This window comes from Muntiacus reevesi, chromosome X (assembly GCF_963930625.1).
Source record: "Muntiacus reevesi chromosome X, mMunRee1.1, whole genome shotgun sequence".
NCBI lineage: Eukaryota > Metazoa > Chordata > Mammalia > Artiodactyla > Cervidae > Muntiacus > Muntiacus reevesi.
The window spans coordinates 19973006-19990516 of NC_089271.1; the positions used below are offsets into that span (position 1 = coordinate 19973006).

The 17511-nt window shown below is 43.6% G+C and overlaps 1 protein-coding gene across 2 annotated transcripts in view; it reads left to right on the forward strand.

Annotated features, from left to right (window-relative positions):
• The window catches only part of PHEX (phosphate regulating endopeptidase X-linked), a 196651-nt gene that overhangs the window by 87085 nt on the left and 92055 nt on the right, over positions 1 to 17511 (forward strand). For both annotated transcript variants that reach the window (XM_065915712.1, XM_065915713.1), the window contains exon 12: positions 8675 to 8776. In XM_065915712.1, coding sequence (XP_065771784.1) covers positions 8675 to 8776 — 102 coding nt within the window. The remainder of the gene's footprint in view (positions 1 to 8674; positions 8777 to 17511) is intronic.

Below are 17511 nucleotides of genomic sequence, written 5' to 3' on the forward strand. Positions count from 1 at the left end.
TTCTTATTTAAAAATTACATCAGACGCACATGACTTGACTGAAGGCAATGTTATTATGTGATGCTGTAGAGTAGTCTAAAGTTAAAAATCAGAAGTGTTCAGTGATTTATCTTCCTAGTTCCAGCATACTAAAATCATTATTTTTCTTATTTGCATTGATGTGCCAACCAATGACATTAATAACCTTCAAAGATTTCCCTTGTTCTTAAAGTCTGCTGGGGCAGTTCAGCACCATTTCTTAGAAAACATTGTACAATACATCTGTAGAGTGTGAAAAAGAAAGAATTGCAAACCTATGATGAGACGTCTCAAGACTAGGACAGAGGACAACTGAGGCTTACAGGGAAAGACAAGAGGAAATTGATTACAGTTTCTCTCGGTCTCCACAGGGATTAGTTCCAGGACTCTGGGCAGATACCAAAACCTGTGATGCTCAAGTCCCTTACAGAAAATGGTGTAGTATTTGCATATAACCTATGCATACCCTCCCAGATACTTTAAATCATCTCTAGGTTACTTATAATGCCTAGTACAATATAAATGCTATATAAATAGTTGTTGGCAGGCTGCAGATTCAAGTTTTGCTTCTTGGAACTTTGTGGAATGTTTTTTTCCCCAAATATTTTCAATCTGAGCTTGGTTGAATCCATGGATACAGAACTTGCAGATATAGAGGGCCGACTGTACTTGGGTTTTTACATCTGTAAGAGGACCACAGAAAGATTGAGTCATCAAAGCATGGCTTTAGGGAAGACAGAGGTGGTAAGGGGAGTGGAGGGATACGAGAAGGAAAGGAAGAGGAAGAAGGAAGATGCATAGGTGTCAACTATTTGTCATTCTTCATCCCAGCAATACCTGATATCTTTTTACCACTTTATTTCCATTTGGGATGCCAATCAGCAAGGTACAGAGCTTTGAAAACCTATGCAAAATTCTTAAAATGTTAATGAATATGAAACCTATGTTTAACACCCAGGAATGGCCAGGGAGGGTCCTAAGAAACCAAGGTGGTTAAAGAGAAGTATTTGAAAGCACTCAGCATATTTTAATAATTTGTACATGTTTCATAAAAATGCTCCAAGAAGAAGACAGGCAAAATGACTTTAAGATTCACCAAGGAAATCCTCAATGGAAATCCCCTAATTCAATTACATACACACACATATATGTGTGTGTGTGTGTGTGTGTGTGTATATATATATATATATATATATATATATATATATATATACACGGAGAAGGCAATGGCACCCCACTCCAGTACTCTTGCCTGGAAAATCCTATGGACGGAGGAGCCTGGTAGGCTGCAGTCCATGGGGTCGCTAAGAGTCAGACATGCCTGAGCGACTTCACTTTCACTTTTCACTTTTTGCATTGGAGAAGGAAATGGCAACCCGCTCCAGTGTTCTTGCCTGGAGAATCCCAGGGATGGGGTCGCACAGAGTCGGACACGACTGAAGTGACTTAGCAGTAGCATGCCAAGATGTCTTGACCTGGATCATGCTTGTTTTGTTTTATTTGATTAACTAATTTTCAACTGTAATGGAAGCAGATTAGCTTTTGCACTCCTTACTCCAAATTAGGATATACTCAGCTTTTAATTCTTTAGGAGCTTTCTACTATGGCTGCATGTTGGACAGTGTATTGAGAGGAAATCTTTCATTGCCCTCTTGTCCTTATCTGTGAATATCCCTCTTCCTACCAGTGTGTTCATGCTGCCAGGATGCATATAGCCCTGTGTGAAAAAAAACAAGCTTTTTAGAGAACTTCCCTTTTTGCAGAAGATCTTGTTCCTATTTCATGGAGAAAAGACATGCCATTCTACTAGGACTCTTGACCTTCCATCATCTCATCTATACATTCTTCTGCATTCCTGTCTATCATTTTATCCTTCTTGCCTCTCATAATCCTGTCTCATGTCTAAGGTGAATCCTTCCATATATTCTCCAGATCCCATCCCTTTTTGCCTTCTCAGGGACCATACATGTCGTTTTTTCTCTCCCATATTTTCAACCTTTTCCTCTTCACTGAATCCTTTCCACTGTGTGTGTATGTGTGTACTTTGAATTTTTTAAAGGACTTAGTTTTTTAGAGCAGTTTTAAGTTTATAGCTTGGGGAGGAAATTTCCCCCCCCCTCTATCCTTCTAGGTTCTTGGCTGAGACCTCCCTATCATAAAAAGACAGACTAATAGGAGAAAAATAGAAGTTTGACAACCTGTATATCTCCTGCATACATGAAAGAGAGCCAGGGAAACAGTAACTCTCCGAAATGGCCCAAACCATCACCTTAAGTACGATTTCCAGCTGAAGACTAAAGAAGATGTTTGGGAGTGGGGTAGGGGGTGGGGGACAGTTAAGGACATTTATTGGGAAAAGCACTGTAAGCAAAGGTATGGTTGTTATGCAGGCTTAATAACTTCATGTCTTCTCCATTGATATGAGTTTCTAGAGATTTGGTCAATTTGCTCTTCCTGATTAAGGGCGTGTGTGTGGTGTGTGTTAGTCTCTCAGTCGTGTCTGACTCTTTGCGACCCCATGGACTGAAGCCCACCAGGCTTCTCTGTGCGTGAGATTTTCCAGACAAAGATACTGGAGTGGGTTGCCATTTCCTCTTCAGGGGATCTTCCCGATCCAGGGATCGAACCCGGGTCTCCTGCACTGCAGGCAGATTCTTTACCAGCTGAGCTACAAGGGAAGCCCTAAGGGAGACACCCTTACAAATGCCAGTTGCCCTAATAAATGCAAATGTTTCTTCCTAGAGGGTAACCTCTTATTTTTTGCAGCTTATTTTGTGTGTGGTTTCTTAAAAGTAATCAATTCAAGATAATCCTTAAGCCAAAGAGACGTATTTTGGGATGGCATAGTCTCTCCATCAACAATGAAATTGAGAGGAAAGTGTGGAGATTTTGCTGAACGGTGATTTCCTTGGGAGAACTTTCAGTCAAGAGGCATTGAGTAGTTTTAAGTAGTAAGAGTGTTATTAGGCAGACACTTATCCATAAGCACTGAAGCAAAACCCATGGGGGGCGGGGCAAAAACTGCAGCGCTAATTTTTTATGAGTATGACATAATGAGCCCTGGGTTACTGTGAGTCACCTTTTAGGTCTTGGTGCACCTGCACCAACCTCTGCTGGCGGTTTTGTCTTGCTTGGTGCTGATATGGCTGGAAACCTAGTGATGGTCCTTGGCCTCAAAAGGGAGGCTCTCTGAACGTGCTCTGACCACCAGTGTTCAGGTGGTGAAGGGAAAGACGAACCATCCAGGATGGGGTGGGACCTGCTCATGTCTGACCAGCTACCAAACACTCCTGCCTCCCTTCATATGCAGTTTCTGCCATTAACATCAATCAGTTTTTCCTAAACCAAAGGTGAACTTACACTGACACATCACCCAAGGTATATAGTTTACCTTAGAGTTCACTCTTGGTGTTAAACATTCTGTGGGTTTGAACAAATGTATTTTGACATGAGTCTATCATTCTAATACCATATGGTTTTTTCACTGCCCTAAAAATTCTCTGTTCTGTGCCTCTCTATCTCTCCCTACACCTACTCTGATTTTTTTTTTTTTTTTTTGCCTCCATAGTTTTGCCTTTTCTGGAATGTGATATCATTGAAATCATACAGTATGTAGCTTTTTCAGATTGGTTTCTTTCATTTAGTAATATGCATTTAAGGTTCACTTAGTAATATGTACTTAGGGTTCCTCAATGCCTTCTCATGGATTGATAGCTCATTTCTTTTTAGCAATGAAAAATGTTCCATATTCTAGATGTAGCACAGTTTGTTTATCCAGTCACCTACTGAAGGACACCGTGTTGTTGTTGTTTAGTTGCTAAGTCATGTCTGACTCTTGGCAACCCGAAGAACTGCAGCACACCAGGCTTCCCTGTCCTTCACTATCTCCTGGAGTTTGCTCCAACCCACTGAGTCAGTGATGCTATCTAACCATCTCATACTTTGCCGACCACTTCTCTTCTTGCCCTCAATCTTTCACAGCATCCAGGTATTTTCCAATGAGTTGGCTCTTCACATCAGGTGGCCAAAGTATTGGAGCTTCAGGCATCAGTCCTTCCAATGAATATTCAGGGTTGATTTCCTTCAGGCATGACTGGTTTAATCTTGCTGTCCAAGGGACTCTCAAAAGTCTTCTCCAGCACCACAGTTCAAAAGCATCAGTTCTTTAGTGCTCAGCCTTCTTTATGGTCCAACTCTGACATCTGTATAATGACTATTGGAAAAACCATAGCTTTGATTAGACAGATCTTTGTTGGCAAAGTGATGTCTCTGCTTTTTAACACACTGCCTAGGTTTGTCATAGCTTTTCTTCCAAGGAGCAAGTGTCTTTTAATTTCATGACTGCATTCACCATCCATAGTGATTTTAGAGCCCAAGAAAATAAAGTCTGTCACCTTTTCCTTTTAATCCATTTATTTGCCATGAAGTGATGGGACCAGATGCCATGATTTTAGTTTTCTGAATGTTGAGTTTTAAGCCAACTTTTTCACTCTCCTCTTTCACTTTCATCAGGAGGCTCTTTCATTCCTCTTTGCTTTCTGCCATAAGGGTGGTGTCATCTGCATATCTGAGGTTGTTGATATTTCTCCCAGCAATCATGAGTCCAGCTTGTGCTTCATGCAGCCCGGCATTTCGCATGATGTACTCTACATATAAGTTAAATAAACACGGTGACAATATACAGCCTTGACCTACTTCTTTCCCAATTTGGAACCAGTCCATTGTTCCATGTCTGGCTCTAACTGTTGCTTCTTGACCTACATATAGGTTTCTCAGGAGATATGTAAGGGGGTCTGGTATTCCCAACTCTAAGAATTTTCCACAAAGTGTTGTGATCCACACAGTCAAAGGCTTTAGTGTAGTCAATGAAACAGTAGTAGATGTTTTTCTGGAATTCCCTTGCTTTTCGATGATCCTATAAATGTTGGCAATTTGATCTCTGGTTTCTCTGCCTTCTCTAAACCCAGCTTGTACATCTGAAAGTTCTCGATTCACTTACTGTAGAAGCCTAACTTGAAGAATTTTGAGTGGTACCTTGCTAGCATGTGAAATGAGCGCAATTGTGTGGTAGTTTGAACATTCTTTGGCATTGCCTTTCTTTGGGATTGGAATGAAAACTGACCTTTTCCAGTCCTGTGGCCACTGCTGAGTTTTCCAAATTTACTGGCATATATTGAGTGCAGCACTTTCACAGCATCGTCTTTTAGGGTTTGAAATAACTCAGTTGGAATTCCATCACCTCCACTAGCTTTGTTCATAGCAGTGCTTCCTAAGGCCCACTTGACTTCACATTCCAGGATGTCTGGTTCTAGGTGAGTGATCACACCATCGTGGTTATCTGGGTCATTAAGATCTTTTTTGTATAGTTCTTCTGTGTATTCTTGCCACCTCCTATTAACATCTTCTGCTTCTGTTAGGTCCATACCATTTCTGTCCTTTATTGAGCCCATCTTTGTATGAAATTTTCCCTTGGTATCTCTAATTTTCTTGAAGAGAGCTCCAGTCTTTCCCATTCTGTTGTTTTCCTCCATTTCTTTGCACTGTTCACTTAAGAAGGCTTTCTTATCTCTCCTTGCTATTCTTTGGAACTCTGCATTCAGATTGGCATCTTTCCTTTTCTCCTTTGCTTTTTACTTCTTTTCTCAGCTATTTGTAAGGCCTCCTCAGACAACCATTTTGCCTTTTTACATTTCTTTTTCTTGGAGATGCTTTTGATCACCACCTCCTGTACAGTGTTATGAACCTCCATCCATAGTTCTTCAGGCACTCTATCAGATCTAATTCCTTGAATCTATTTCTCACTTCCACTGTATAATCATAAGGGATTAGGTTATACCTGAATGGCCTAGTGCTTTTCCCTACTTTCTTCAATTTAAGTCTGAATTTTGCAATAAGCAGTTCATTATCTGAGCCAGAGTCAGCTCCTGGTCTTGGCTTTGCTGACTGTATAGAGCTTCTCCACCTTCGGATGCAAAGAATATAATCAGTGTGATTTCGGTATTGACCATCTGGTGATGTTCATGTGTAGAGTCTTCTCTTGTGTTGTTGGAAGAGGGTATTTGCTATGACCACTGAGTTCTCTTGGCAAAACTCTATTAGCCTTTGCCCTGCTTCATTTTGTACTCCAAGGCCAAACTTACCTCCAGGTATCTCTTGACTTCCTACTTTTGCATTCCAGTCCCCTATGATGTAAGAGAGAGTAACAGTATAAAATGAAACAAAGTTAAATAATGTGTATACATGGGAATTTAAAGTCACTCAGTGGTGTCCGACTCTTTGCGACCCCATGGACTATACAGTTCATGGAATTCTCTAGGCCAGAATACTGGAGTGGGTAGCCTTTCTCTTCTCCAGGGGATCTTCCCAACCCAGGGATCGAACCCAGGTCTCCTGCATCGCAGACAGATTCTTACTGCTGAGCCACAAAGGGAAGCAACATGGGAGAGAACTGGGAAAACTGAGCAACTTGCCAGAATGGCCATAGCCTTACCTTAAATACCATCTTCAGGGACAGACAAGATGTTGGGATTGAGCATCCTAAGTTATGGGACGGCACTGGGAAAAGTGCTGTAAAGGAGGGTGATTGTGATGCAGATTTAAGCCGATGACTTCTCCATTGATAAGACCTTCTGGAGATTCAGTCATCCTCATCTGTCAGGTACAGAGAGGGAGATACCCTTACAAATGGAGATTTCCCTTACAAATGAATAGATGTTTCTTCAAAAGTGCAACTGCTATTTGGTTTTCAAGTCCCTTCTGTCTTCTGTTCCTCCAAAAATAACCAGCTTAAAACAATTGATATGGGAAAGAGACATATTTTAGGGGGCAAATTTTGCTCCCCTGCAGTGATGTCATAAAGACTTAGGGGTGCTGGTGACTGCAGAGGCAAAAGATCTAGTCCCTGAAGATTTCCTTGTTTCAGCATCCTCCTTCTGTGGATTTTCGGTTTGAAATGGTCCCTGCTGCATGTCTCTTGGTTTTCTTCTACCTTTCTGACATTTTCCTCTGATTTATGAGGAACATTTCCTCTGATTTATGAGTTTCTGGCCTCAGTACTGTCTTTACCTCTGAGGTCAGGTCCTGGCTCTGACCCTTCCTAGCTGAAGAGCTGGGTGGAAGAGATCATGGACTCTTTTGACTCCTAACTTGCTCATCTGTAGCATAAGTGGCTTCTTCTACACCAGTGAGTCTTCATCCTGGTTACACATTAGAATCACCTGGGTGGGGGGGGGCGGGTGTTGAACCTCCCAGTGCTCAGGCCTCACCCTGCAACAATGACATCAGCATTGTTTAAATCCCTCCTAGTCCACCTTCTCTCCCCAAGATCCCAGTGTACAGACAACAGTGAGAACCAGTGACTTAATGATTTTAAAGGACCTTTGCTCTTCTGTCATTTCATGTCTTCACTGTGCCGCAGTCTCAAGTTGAGATTTCTTTTCTTTTAGTGTTTTTACTAAGTTGGGAAGAAATAGCTGTGAAGTACCCCCTCCATCTGCTGTTTGTTCTTATTTACATATGGTGGAACCCAGCCCATTGATTTCCAGCTCTTATTCCCTTACAACTGTTATTGAACTGAAAACATAGCTGAAAACTTATTAAACAGAAAAAAATTATTTTCAGCTCAATGCTGACAATTCATTATAGAACCAAGGAAACATCTAAACTTCTTTCTAGAATTAATTCTAAAAATGGATTTACAACTCCATAGTCTCAAATGAAAATTTTCATTCTGGTGCCGAACCTAGTATTTTATTCTTTCTTGAGTATCCTATTAGGAAAACTGAAGCATCTTTGTAGGAAAGTGGAATTTCGATTGATTTGTACCCATAGACAGGCAGGGCCTCCCCGGATTGCTCCATGTGGGCTGCTGAAGTTAAATGTTAGCATCTCTCCCCCAGTCTTCTCTGTTGACCCACAAATGCTGGAGGAAAAGCCAGGGCAAACACATCATCGATGTGGGTGTGGTCAAACCCTTGGAACACTTTGCAACAGGTCTTTCAGAAGACAGAATTCCTATAGCAGCCCCCTTTATACCTACCATTTTAGACTTGAAATAACAGAAGGCTTTTCAGAGCTGTCAGAGAGGAGAAGGGGAGTAGAGGACAGAGAACAGCCAAGCATTTGGTTTAACCCCTGGCACTAATGTGGAGAGAGCTGGGGTCCTGACGTAAGTCTGCTTTATGTTGAGAAATATCCTTTAGTGTGCTGGCTCTCCTGCGTATTTCTCTGTTAACAGTATCTCTTTCAATGGTTCACTCACTTTCTTCTGCAATACCTGTCTGAAATATGGAGCCCATGCTTGTTCCCCTAAAATTCTTATTAGCTTACTGAAATTAGTTGCATCCTTGATAAGGGTGGACTCCTTTAGTAGCTACAGGTAAGTTATTAATCACAACCTATGGTGAATTCCTCTTCCCATATAATCCTTTTATGACTGGGCCATCACATTGTTCTTAAGGGAAGAAATGGTTAGTTTTCTTCTAGCAGTGTGGGAAAAAGGCATTTCCCTAAAAGAAGAAATTCTGCCAGAGCATGTAGTGAATCTGAAGGGAGCTTCTTTTCCACTGTGTTTAGCATTGGACTATTTATCGTGGCCCAGAAAACCTTGTCTGAAGCTTCTTGGTTTTGACCTGCTTCTTTGGGTATTTTCTTATAGATGGAGGAATTGATTGAGGGTGTTCGATGGGCCTTTATTGACATGCTGGAGAAAGAAAATGAGTGGATGGATGCAGGGACAAAAAGGAAAGCCAAAGAAAAGGTAAGGATTCCTTTGGATAAAAAAAAAAATATGACTTTTGGTTTAATGGATTTTCATGCTTCCCATCAACTGTGTGGTGGGTTTTTATATTGACTGAGCCATTGACTCCCAATGACCCCAGAGTTAGGTATCTGTTTAGCAATGAATATGGAGATTTTATTCCCAGGAGGTAAGAGAAAATAAGATCTGACTTACTCGAACTGCATTTTCAAACACCTTGTAATTCAACCTTTCCTTCTCTCCTAATTGCCGGCTGTAAGAGCCACATGGCTTGCTGCCCAGCGAATTTTGCCATTGAACCATCATTGGCTATGGCAGAATGCAGAGCAGTGGGGAGCCAGGGGGAGCAGCTGGCAGAAGAGCCCTCAAGGCACAAGGAAGAAAAACCCATATTGGCCGTGTGTCCTGCTCCATGCGCCATGTGCGCTCGTGTCCTCAGGCAGATACTTCACTGTAACCAAGCAGATCTACTTCCTGACCCATCATTTTGTGCAAATGATCCCAATAGCATGCTTATAAATGGTAGACCATTGTGTAGGAATACAAACATGTTTCCTAATAGAAGCAGACACTTGCTTGCCCTTGTAAAACTTTCTGGTACCATGCAGCAAGATAAAGGAATAAGTGAGAAAAGTAGCAGCAGCCTGGCTGTTTGAAAATAAAGAATGGGGCCCATCTTGAATTCTAGGTATTCTGATGGAGCTGGAGCTCACATGGATAGGAAATGCCTGCAACATTCTTAACAGAGGCTGCTCTTCTGCTTGGAGACTGCACTTAGGAGCATTTCTTCTTTAGGTCCATGGACCAGCTATAACTTTCCAGGACCCTTTCTAGCAAGGTCTGATGCAGTGGATTGAAGGTGCAGTCTGAACATTTGTGATTGTAACCAGTCTCCCTGGTGATTCTTATCCTTTGGCAGGCCTCAGGAACACTGCTTAGAGTCATACTGATTCAGGCTGAGCAAAACATTTTTTTGCGTTATGGTCAAGGGACAAAGGGGGAAAGGGTTTTCAGAGCAGGGAAACGACTCTGTGTGATACCATAATGGTAGTTACATATCAGTGTACATCTGTCCAAACCATAATGTAAACTGTGAACTCTGGGTGATAGCAATGTATCAATGCCGGTTCATTGATTGCGATGTATGTCCTACTCTGGTGGGGGATATTGATAAAGGGGGAGGTTGTGCATATGTGCTGGCTGGCCGCTATGTAGGACCTCTGTACTTTCTGCTCAATTTTGTTATGACCCTAAAACTATTCCTTGGACTTCAAGGAGATCAAACCAGTCCCTCCTAAAGGAAATCAGTCCTGAATATTCATTGGAAGGACTGATGCTGAAGCTGAAGCTCCAGTACTTTGGCCACCTGATATGAAGAACTGACTCCTTAGAAAAGACCCTGATGCTAGAAAAGATTGAAGGCAGCAGGAGAAGGGGATGACAGAGGATGAGATGTTGAATGGCATCACCGACTCGATGGATATGAGTTTGAGCAAGCTCCGGGAGTTGGTGAAGGACAGGGAAGCCTGGCATGCTGCAGTCCATGGGGTTGCAAAGAGTCGGACACAACTGAATGACTGAACTGAACTAAAACTACTCTACATAATAAAGTCTATTTAACAAAAAAAAAGAGGGTACCATTCTGGGAATGGTTAGCCTGGTTGAAATGAGAATGTGCCGAGGTTTAGCACAGATATTTTCTAGAGCTTTAATACTCCTAAGATGAATAAACACTGCCATAGATATTTTTGTCAATAGACATGAAAAGCCTGTTTAGTGTTTATAGAGAAGAAAGAACTTGCTGGGGGAAGGAGGGGGCAGTGGTGTTGGAGGAAGACAGAGGGTGAGTTTGATTGTTTTTTCCCGTTTGAGAATCTGTCACATCTGTCTGAAGTCAGGTTAGGCACATGCTGATGAAGGCAGGAGGAGCACACGGGCTGTGATGAGAAGCTCTCCAGATGGTTGATGAAACATTTTGCACCAGCATGTCATTGTTGTTTGAAGGCTTCATTTAGTTCCTGGGCTAGCTTATGATATCTGAAACAGAGCATGTGTTACACTGGGCAGTTGAGAGCACAGCACAGTGGGAGCTCTTGATCCTAGCCTGAACCATTGTGGACTGAGAGTCACTGGTGTGGAGGGTGGGCTGGAGTGGGGTGTGTGGGTTATGAATGGCTAGATACCAAGGAAATGCTCTGGGGACTGCAGTCAGTTCTTTGAGAAGTATGGCTGGTGATTTCCTTATGGGTTGTCTTTGGGGTTATGTAAGGGAGTGGTTGCCTTATAGTTGGGCCCTCTGGGCGAGTAGTCATGGGTCTTTCTTGAAGGAGGATTATTCTCAGTCCTTCTAATATTAGACACATCCTTGTTCACCCTCTTAGTTGCTCTCCAGTCTTATATTTTATTTCAAGGAGAACCCTCACCTTTTCTTCTGAAAGTACTCTTTGAACACTCTGCTGTCTTTGAGCTGAGTTCAGCCTGGCAGGAACTCACACTAGTTCCTCAACAGGTGCAAATATCAAAGGTAGTTGTCCTGTTGGATGACACCAGGTTCCTGGAGCATATCTTGAATTTCAGAGCTCAGAGCAGTTCCTTTAATTAAAGGCAAGAAAGAAGGAACTTTGTCTAAGAATTTCCAGCAGTTTTCCAAGGCAGGTCTGGCTCTGGACCCCAGAAGATGAGATTTTCTTTTCTAAATTAAGTGAACCTGCAGATCTGGCAACGACCTCTGGGTGGAGCTCGTAGAACTCATAAAGACAACATTTAGGAAGCTGAAGGCTTTTATGCAGCTTTCTGCTTTGGGGTTGTTTTTGAAAAATTATTCTTTTTCTTGTCTTTTTGCTATGCTGTCCTCAATTTGATTGCCTTTTAATAGTCAACAAGAAAGAAGAGGCTATACCTAATCATGCCTTGAATCTTAGTTGGAAATCTCTGACGATCTTAGGGGCTTTGTCTTTCTCATACTGAGTAACCCCTGCATTAAGACAGGATTTGCCTGCATCTGAAGTGGAGGTGAATAATTCGCCTGCTCTTCCTGGTATGACTTGGCACTGTTCTTTGGGCATGTGTTGTATGCAGTATATCACCCAGGCGGAAGATTTCTCATCAATAATAGTGCCCACACTGGGCCAATGCTGAGTCACTTGGCAACCCATTGGGAAAGCTGGAAAAATGTTCTGATTTGTGATGGGGAGAAGCTTTTCTTTCCTTCACAATCAGGCTCTGGGCTGCAGCTAATTACAGTGCCTCCTAAGGGATGTAGACCTCAGCATTCCCCAGTGACCTGCCTCCTGAGCGGGGAGGGTCCAGACGCCTAACACCTTGGCTCTTGTGGTGGTTACTCCAGTCTCAGAACAGAAGTGTGGGGCTGTGACTTTGTGTGCTCTTTGCTAAGGGTGATCACTGTAAAATATAAACAAGGCAACCTCTGCTTCCATGAGTGAAGGATGGGTTTGTTATCTCAGTCACCCTGCCTTTCCACTCAGGAGGTCACGAGTGGTTTTGTGTTGTGAAACCAATAGTGTAGGTTTCAAACTGGGAATTTAATCTGGTCAAATAAGTACCAATTTTTGTTTAGGATTCTATGTTCCCTGCAAGCATATGTTCTTATTATAAACAAGCAGCAAAGGACTGGAGGCCTGCTAATTTTTTCCGGCTGTCATAGCTGTTGAATGAGTGTAAGATGAAACAAATTACTTCGGGGGCGTCTTCTAGAAGATTTGCCTTTTCCAGAACAGAGTAGGAGAATCACAAGGTCACCCCACTACATAATGTTTGTGAGGCCTGCAGGAAGGGATGTAGCACTGCCTTTGGCTGCTCTGGAGGTGGGAGCCAGGCTTGTGCAGGTGAGCCCTGTGTCAGAGCAGGAGGAACTTGGCTGACCTCCAGCTGGATTCAGTTCTGCAGCCAAAAGCTGGATTCTTTGTAAATATTTGTTTGTGCTCTTTACAACTTTTGCTTGCCAGACCACCACCCTTGGAGAAAAAGACCCTGAGGGAACTCCTAGGACCGCAGCATCCTCAGGAGGCTATGAGTGGCTTTAATTTTAGCCATAGCAGATACAGAGGGTTCCCAGGAAATCTGTCTCATGGTCCCATTGATATGAGCATATGACTCCAAGGCACATGCTCTGGGCACGGTGGGAAGAGTTTTCCTACAGAGAGCCAGATAGAAGTTGAGCTCACGTCTTTGGCTTTGTCTGTGTTGGGGAGGGAAAATAACCTTTCCTTCCATCCTTCTAAGTTCTTAACTGGGGTCCATATAACAACAACAACAAAATAGATTAACACAAGAAAAACAAACAGAAGTTCACTAACATGTATATCTCATACACATGTGAGAGAAACTCAGAAAAATGAGTAACTCAGAGAAGTGGCTTAGAACTCTGGCTTGTGTGTCACCTAAAATGAAGAACAATACATTTGTAGAGAAATAGGAAGAAAAATAGGTGAAGGACTGGGAAGCGTGGCATACTGCAGTCCATGGGATTGTAAAGTGTTGGACATGACTGAGCGACTGAACAACAAGAGAAGGAAAAAGGGAAAGTAGTTTTAGGCTTCCAAAAGTGGCAGATGGTGGGAATGTAAATACATGCGAAAATTAATGATAGATACAGGCTAGTTAGTAGACTGTTATATGGAGTCTTCTGCTGCTGTCTTCAGGCCTACAGTGTCTCAAGTTGTCTCTTGTCCTCCCTGGTAGAGATGGGAGGAAGAACATCTTTAGAAAAGTTGTGTCCTTTTAGGCAAATTGGGAGAGGCCAGGAACTTTTCTTATATCTGTTGCTTCTCAATTGCCTAGTTGCCTTCAGTTCAAAATAATTTTTATGTCAAAGAGGCATATTTTGGGGTGTAAATCTGGTTTCCTTTATCTTTAGTCTCTGCCCAAATCTATTTATTGGAATTACCCCAGGTACATCCAGTCTTTTGGGTCTTCCCAGGTGGCTTAGCAATAAAGAATCCGTCTGCTAAACAGGAGATGTGGGTTCGATCCCTGGGTTGGAAAGATCTGGAGAAAGAAATGGCAACCCACTCCAGTATTCTTTCCTGGAGAATCCCCATGGACAGAGGAGCCTAGCGGGATACAGTCCATGGGGTTGCAGAGAGTCAGACATGACTTAGTGACTAAAGAGCAACAACAACAAATAGTCTTTACCACCCATGCGGGTGTCCTGCCCACATCCAAGCCCAGTGATTCCCAGGGTGTGCTTCTAGACCACCAGCAGCAGCCTCACTGAGGACTCAGACATGTGGATTTTCAGGACCACCCCAGACCTGGTGAGCTAGGGGAGGGGAACCCTCTGCCCTTGCCATTACCATTTCACTGCTCATCTCTCTGACTTCAGCTGCCAGCATCTGTATTTCCCGGACAACTTTGTCTTCCCACTGGAGTGTGCTAGGTCACTCCTGCAGAGGGCTCAGCGGACTGGGGAACTGATGATTGATGTGATTGCCCCCTTCCTCCCTTGAGTGTGCTCTGCGCTCGTTCTCGCTGGCTCCATGAGATAGGCTTAGTGGAGTGTGCGTCTTTCTTCATGGACTTCACCAGTCATCTCGTAGTGTTTGGTGTCTCTTTCATGTCCCAGATGAACTGCTTGCAGTTTAGTCCTTGTCTTGGGATCTACACCTGGGGGCTTCCCACCTAGGAGACAGCCTCTGGGGTGTAACTTTTCCCGTCTTCCCTCTCCTTAAGTTGACAGCACATGTCGCTGCATCTGGATGCTAGCACCGCTTCAGTACATTCAGTCCTGCAGGTGTATCCGGAACCGACAGTGGGCCAGGTACTGGACTCGGAGCTGCAGAATCGGAGCTGAGCTGTTGTTTGCACCCTTCTAGGAGAGCACAGCAGTGATAGGGATTCCGAGACGCGGGGAAAAGTGTTCATGTGATGGAGACACAAAGCGATCCTGCAGATCTAGAGGAGGAATCTCTGAGCCCACACAGCCTGAGTGAGGGCGCGGACATGGGGAGTGCCCATGCTTCCACCTTTGTCCCCTGTCACAGCCCTCGTTCCTGCCGCCGGGGAGCATGGCTGCCTTGGCTCTTCTTTCCTTATCAACCTCAACAACTTTGCCTCCAGCTGTCAACTTTCCTTTGCTACCTTCACTCCTGCCTCATCTCACATATTCCTTTTAAATTGCTTTGTGGAAGAAAAGGAAGGGAAGGGCTTTTGTCAAACTGTCTCCTGCTCTTGCCTGTGACAGATTCAAGCCTGTGTGCATAGGTGCTTAAGATTGCCATCACGCTGGTTTGTGCATCCACTCCGGTACTCGCCCAGGAACACGCAGGGACTGAAAAAATGGCAGGTGAACCATCTTTTGGTCTCCCCCCACCTCCCCTGGATCACGGGCTCACACTGGCTACCACCTTGAGCTTGCTGACACTCTCTGGCTCTGTGTCTCACTGACTCTGTCACGTGCACAGTCAGGTCAAGTAGTGGCCTTCCCACTTATCCCTTCTCTGCCTCACTGGCCCCAACAGAAAGTACAGTACAGACGCCTTCAGACTCTGGAGAAAGACTGCTGTGGCTCAGAGCCCATGCCTACCACTTATTAGCTGTGGGATGACTTAACCTTGCCAACCCTCAGTTTTCACATCTGTAAAATGGTGAGTTGAGTACCTACCTCAGAGATTTGTCATGAGGAGTTAATATACCTAAAGTATTTAGAAGAGTGCCTGGAGTGTGAAAAAGACTCTCCAAGTGTGCTCAGCTGTGTCTTCCAAACTGCTGTCCTGAGCAGGAGGGGAGACTTTGGCCGCACTGGCTGCTGAGAGGTGGGAAATCGGGTTCTGTGTGTTTGGGCTGTTGTGTTTCCCTCTGAGGGCCCTCCTAACCTTTAGATGCTTTAATGCTTTTTTTCCAGAACGCTGTCCTCTGTAGTCCCTTCAGGGCGCTTAATAGTGAGCAGCCCCTCCTGAGAGGGTGATGCTTTTTCTCTGTAGATTTTAGATTTTCTTGTTTTGAACAAGTTCAGTGTTTGTGATACACCTTTTAGATACAAAAGCAAATATTTGGTGTCAGTAGTAGTTTGCTGCAAGGGCTTCCCAGGTGGCTTGGTGGTAAAGAATCCACCTGCCAAGTAGGAGATGTGGGTTCGATCCCTGAGTCGGGAAGATTCCCTGGAGAAGGGCATGGCTACCCTCTCCATGGACAGAGGAACCTGGCGGGCTATAGTCCAGGGGGTCACAAAGAGTTAGGCATGACTGAGCGACTAAACAGCAGCAGCAGTAGTTTGCTGCACATGGTTACCAGAGGCATATTATACCTGATACCTTGTTGGAGTGAGGTTACTTTAATTGAGTTTTGGTGTTCTACATAGAGCCTTGTGGAAATGTTGTTTTGGACAGTGTTAGATGCCATTGGTTTCCATACTTGAGTTGCAGTGGCAACCCCTGGAGGGCTTGTTAAAACCCAGATGGCCAAGACTCACCCCCAGAGGTTTTAGTAGCTCTGCCCTGAGTGAGTACTGGGACACTCAGAACCCACCCAGGCCACCCGCTCCACTGTTGCTCCAGCTTCTAAAATAGTCCTTCCTGTTATGGATACGAAGGTTCCTTCTTGGGCACTTCCACCCCTAGACTTCACATCTGTCCCCAGGAGCTCTGCAGAATATACTTTCCACATGAAAGCCCTTCCAGTGTTTGAAGATGTTTAAATGTTTTCCTGTATCAGACAGAATGTCTCTCATGTTCCTCATTAAATTAATAAGCCTAATATACCAGGTAGATGTTGTAAATGCTTCACAAATATTAACTACATCAAAACCATGATGCCTGTATGAGATTGCTCAGGTTGTTTCATTTTACAGGTGAGAAAACTGTGGCACAGAGAAGGCAAGCAAGCTTGCTCAAGGTCACACAGCCAGTAGGTGGAAGAGCTGGAGCTCAATCCCTGGCTGTCTGGTTTCAGAGTCTGTGCTTTTATCCACAGGGCCAGTGGGTCTCTAAGTATGGTCCCCAGGCCGGCAGCATGGACATCACTTAGGAACTAGCTGAAGATGCAGATTCTTGGCCCCACCCCAGATCTATAGAATCAGAAACTCTGGGAAGAGACCTAAGAACCTGCGTTTTAGTAAGCCCTCTGGGTGATTCCGAAGCTGCTGGAAGTGTGGGATTCACTGCTCTCTGCTGTGGTTCTGATGCCTCATCCTGCTGGCTGTGCTCCAGCTTTTCAACATCTTTTTTGAAAGCTCAAGTTCAAAGCTGAACACAATATTCTAGATATGGTCCAACTCGCACGCACGGCACAATGGGAATATTATTACTGCCTTTGTTTTGCATACAAATTATATTGGAAATCGGAAGTTTATATTATGGCTATCTTTTCCCCTCAGTCATGTCACTGTTGGCTCATAACGAATTTACAGTCAGTTAATTTCTAGGTCTTTTTTTTTATAATCCCACAAGAAGTGTCGTTAAGCCCTGTTGCTCCCGTCATAAGCTTGGCATTTTGTTTAAACCCTCATCCCAGAACTTTACATTAATTTATATTAAAAATCCATTTAGCTTTGGTCATGGCTCTGGTTTTTAAAAAGTGTAGGTTTCTGGATCTCCTGTATGTTTATTATTTTTGCTGCAAAAATCTATGCTTGTTAAGGAAAATCTTGAAGGTAGAGTATAACAGTAGAAAGAAAATCATTGCTAGTGCCATCACATGAACATAACCACTGCTAACATTTTGATATATCACTTTGTATTTTTTCCCTATGCATAGGCTTGAAAAATGCTGTTTATATA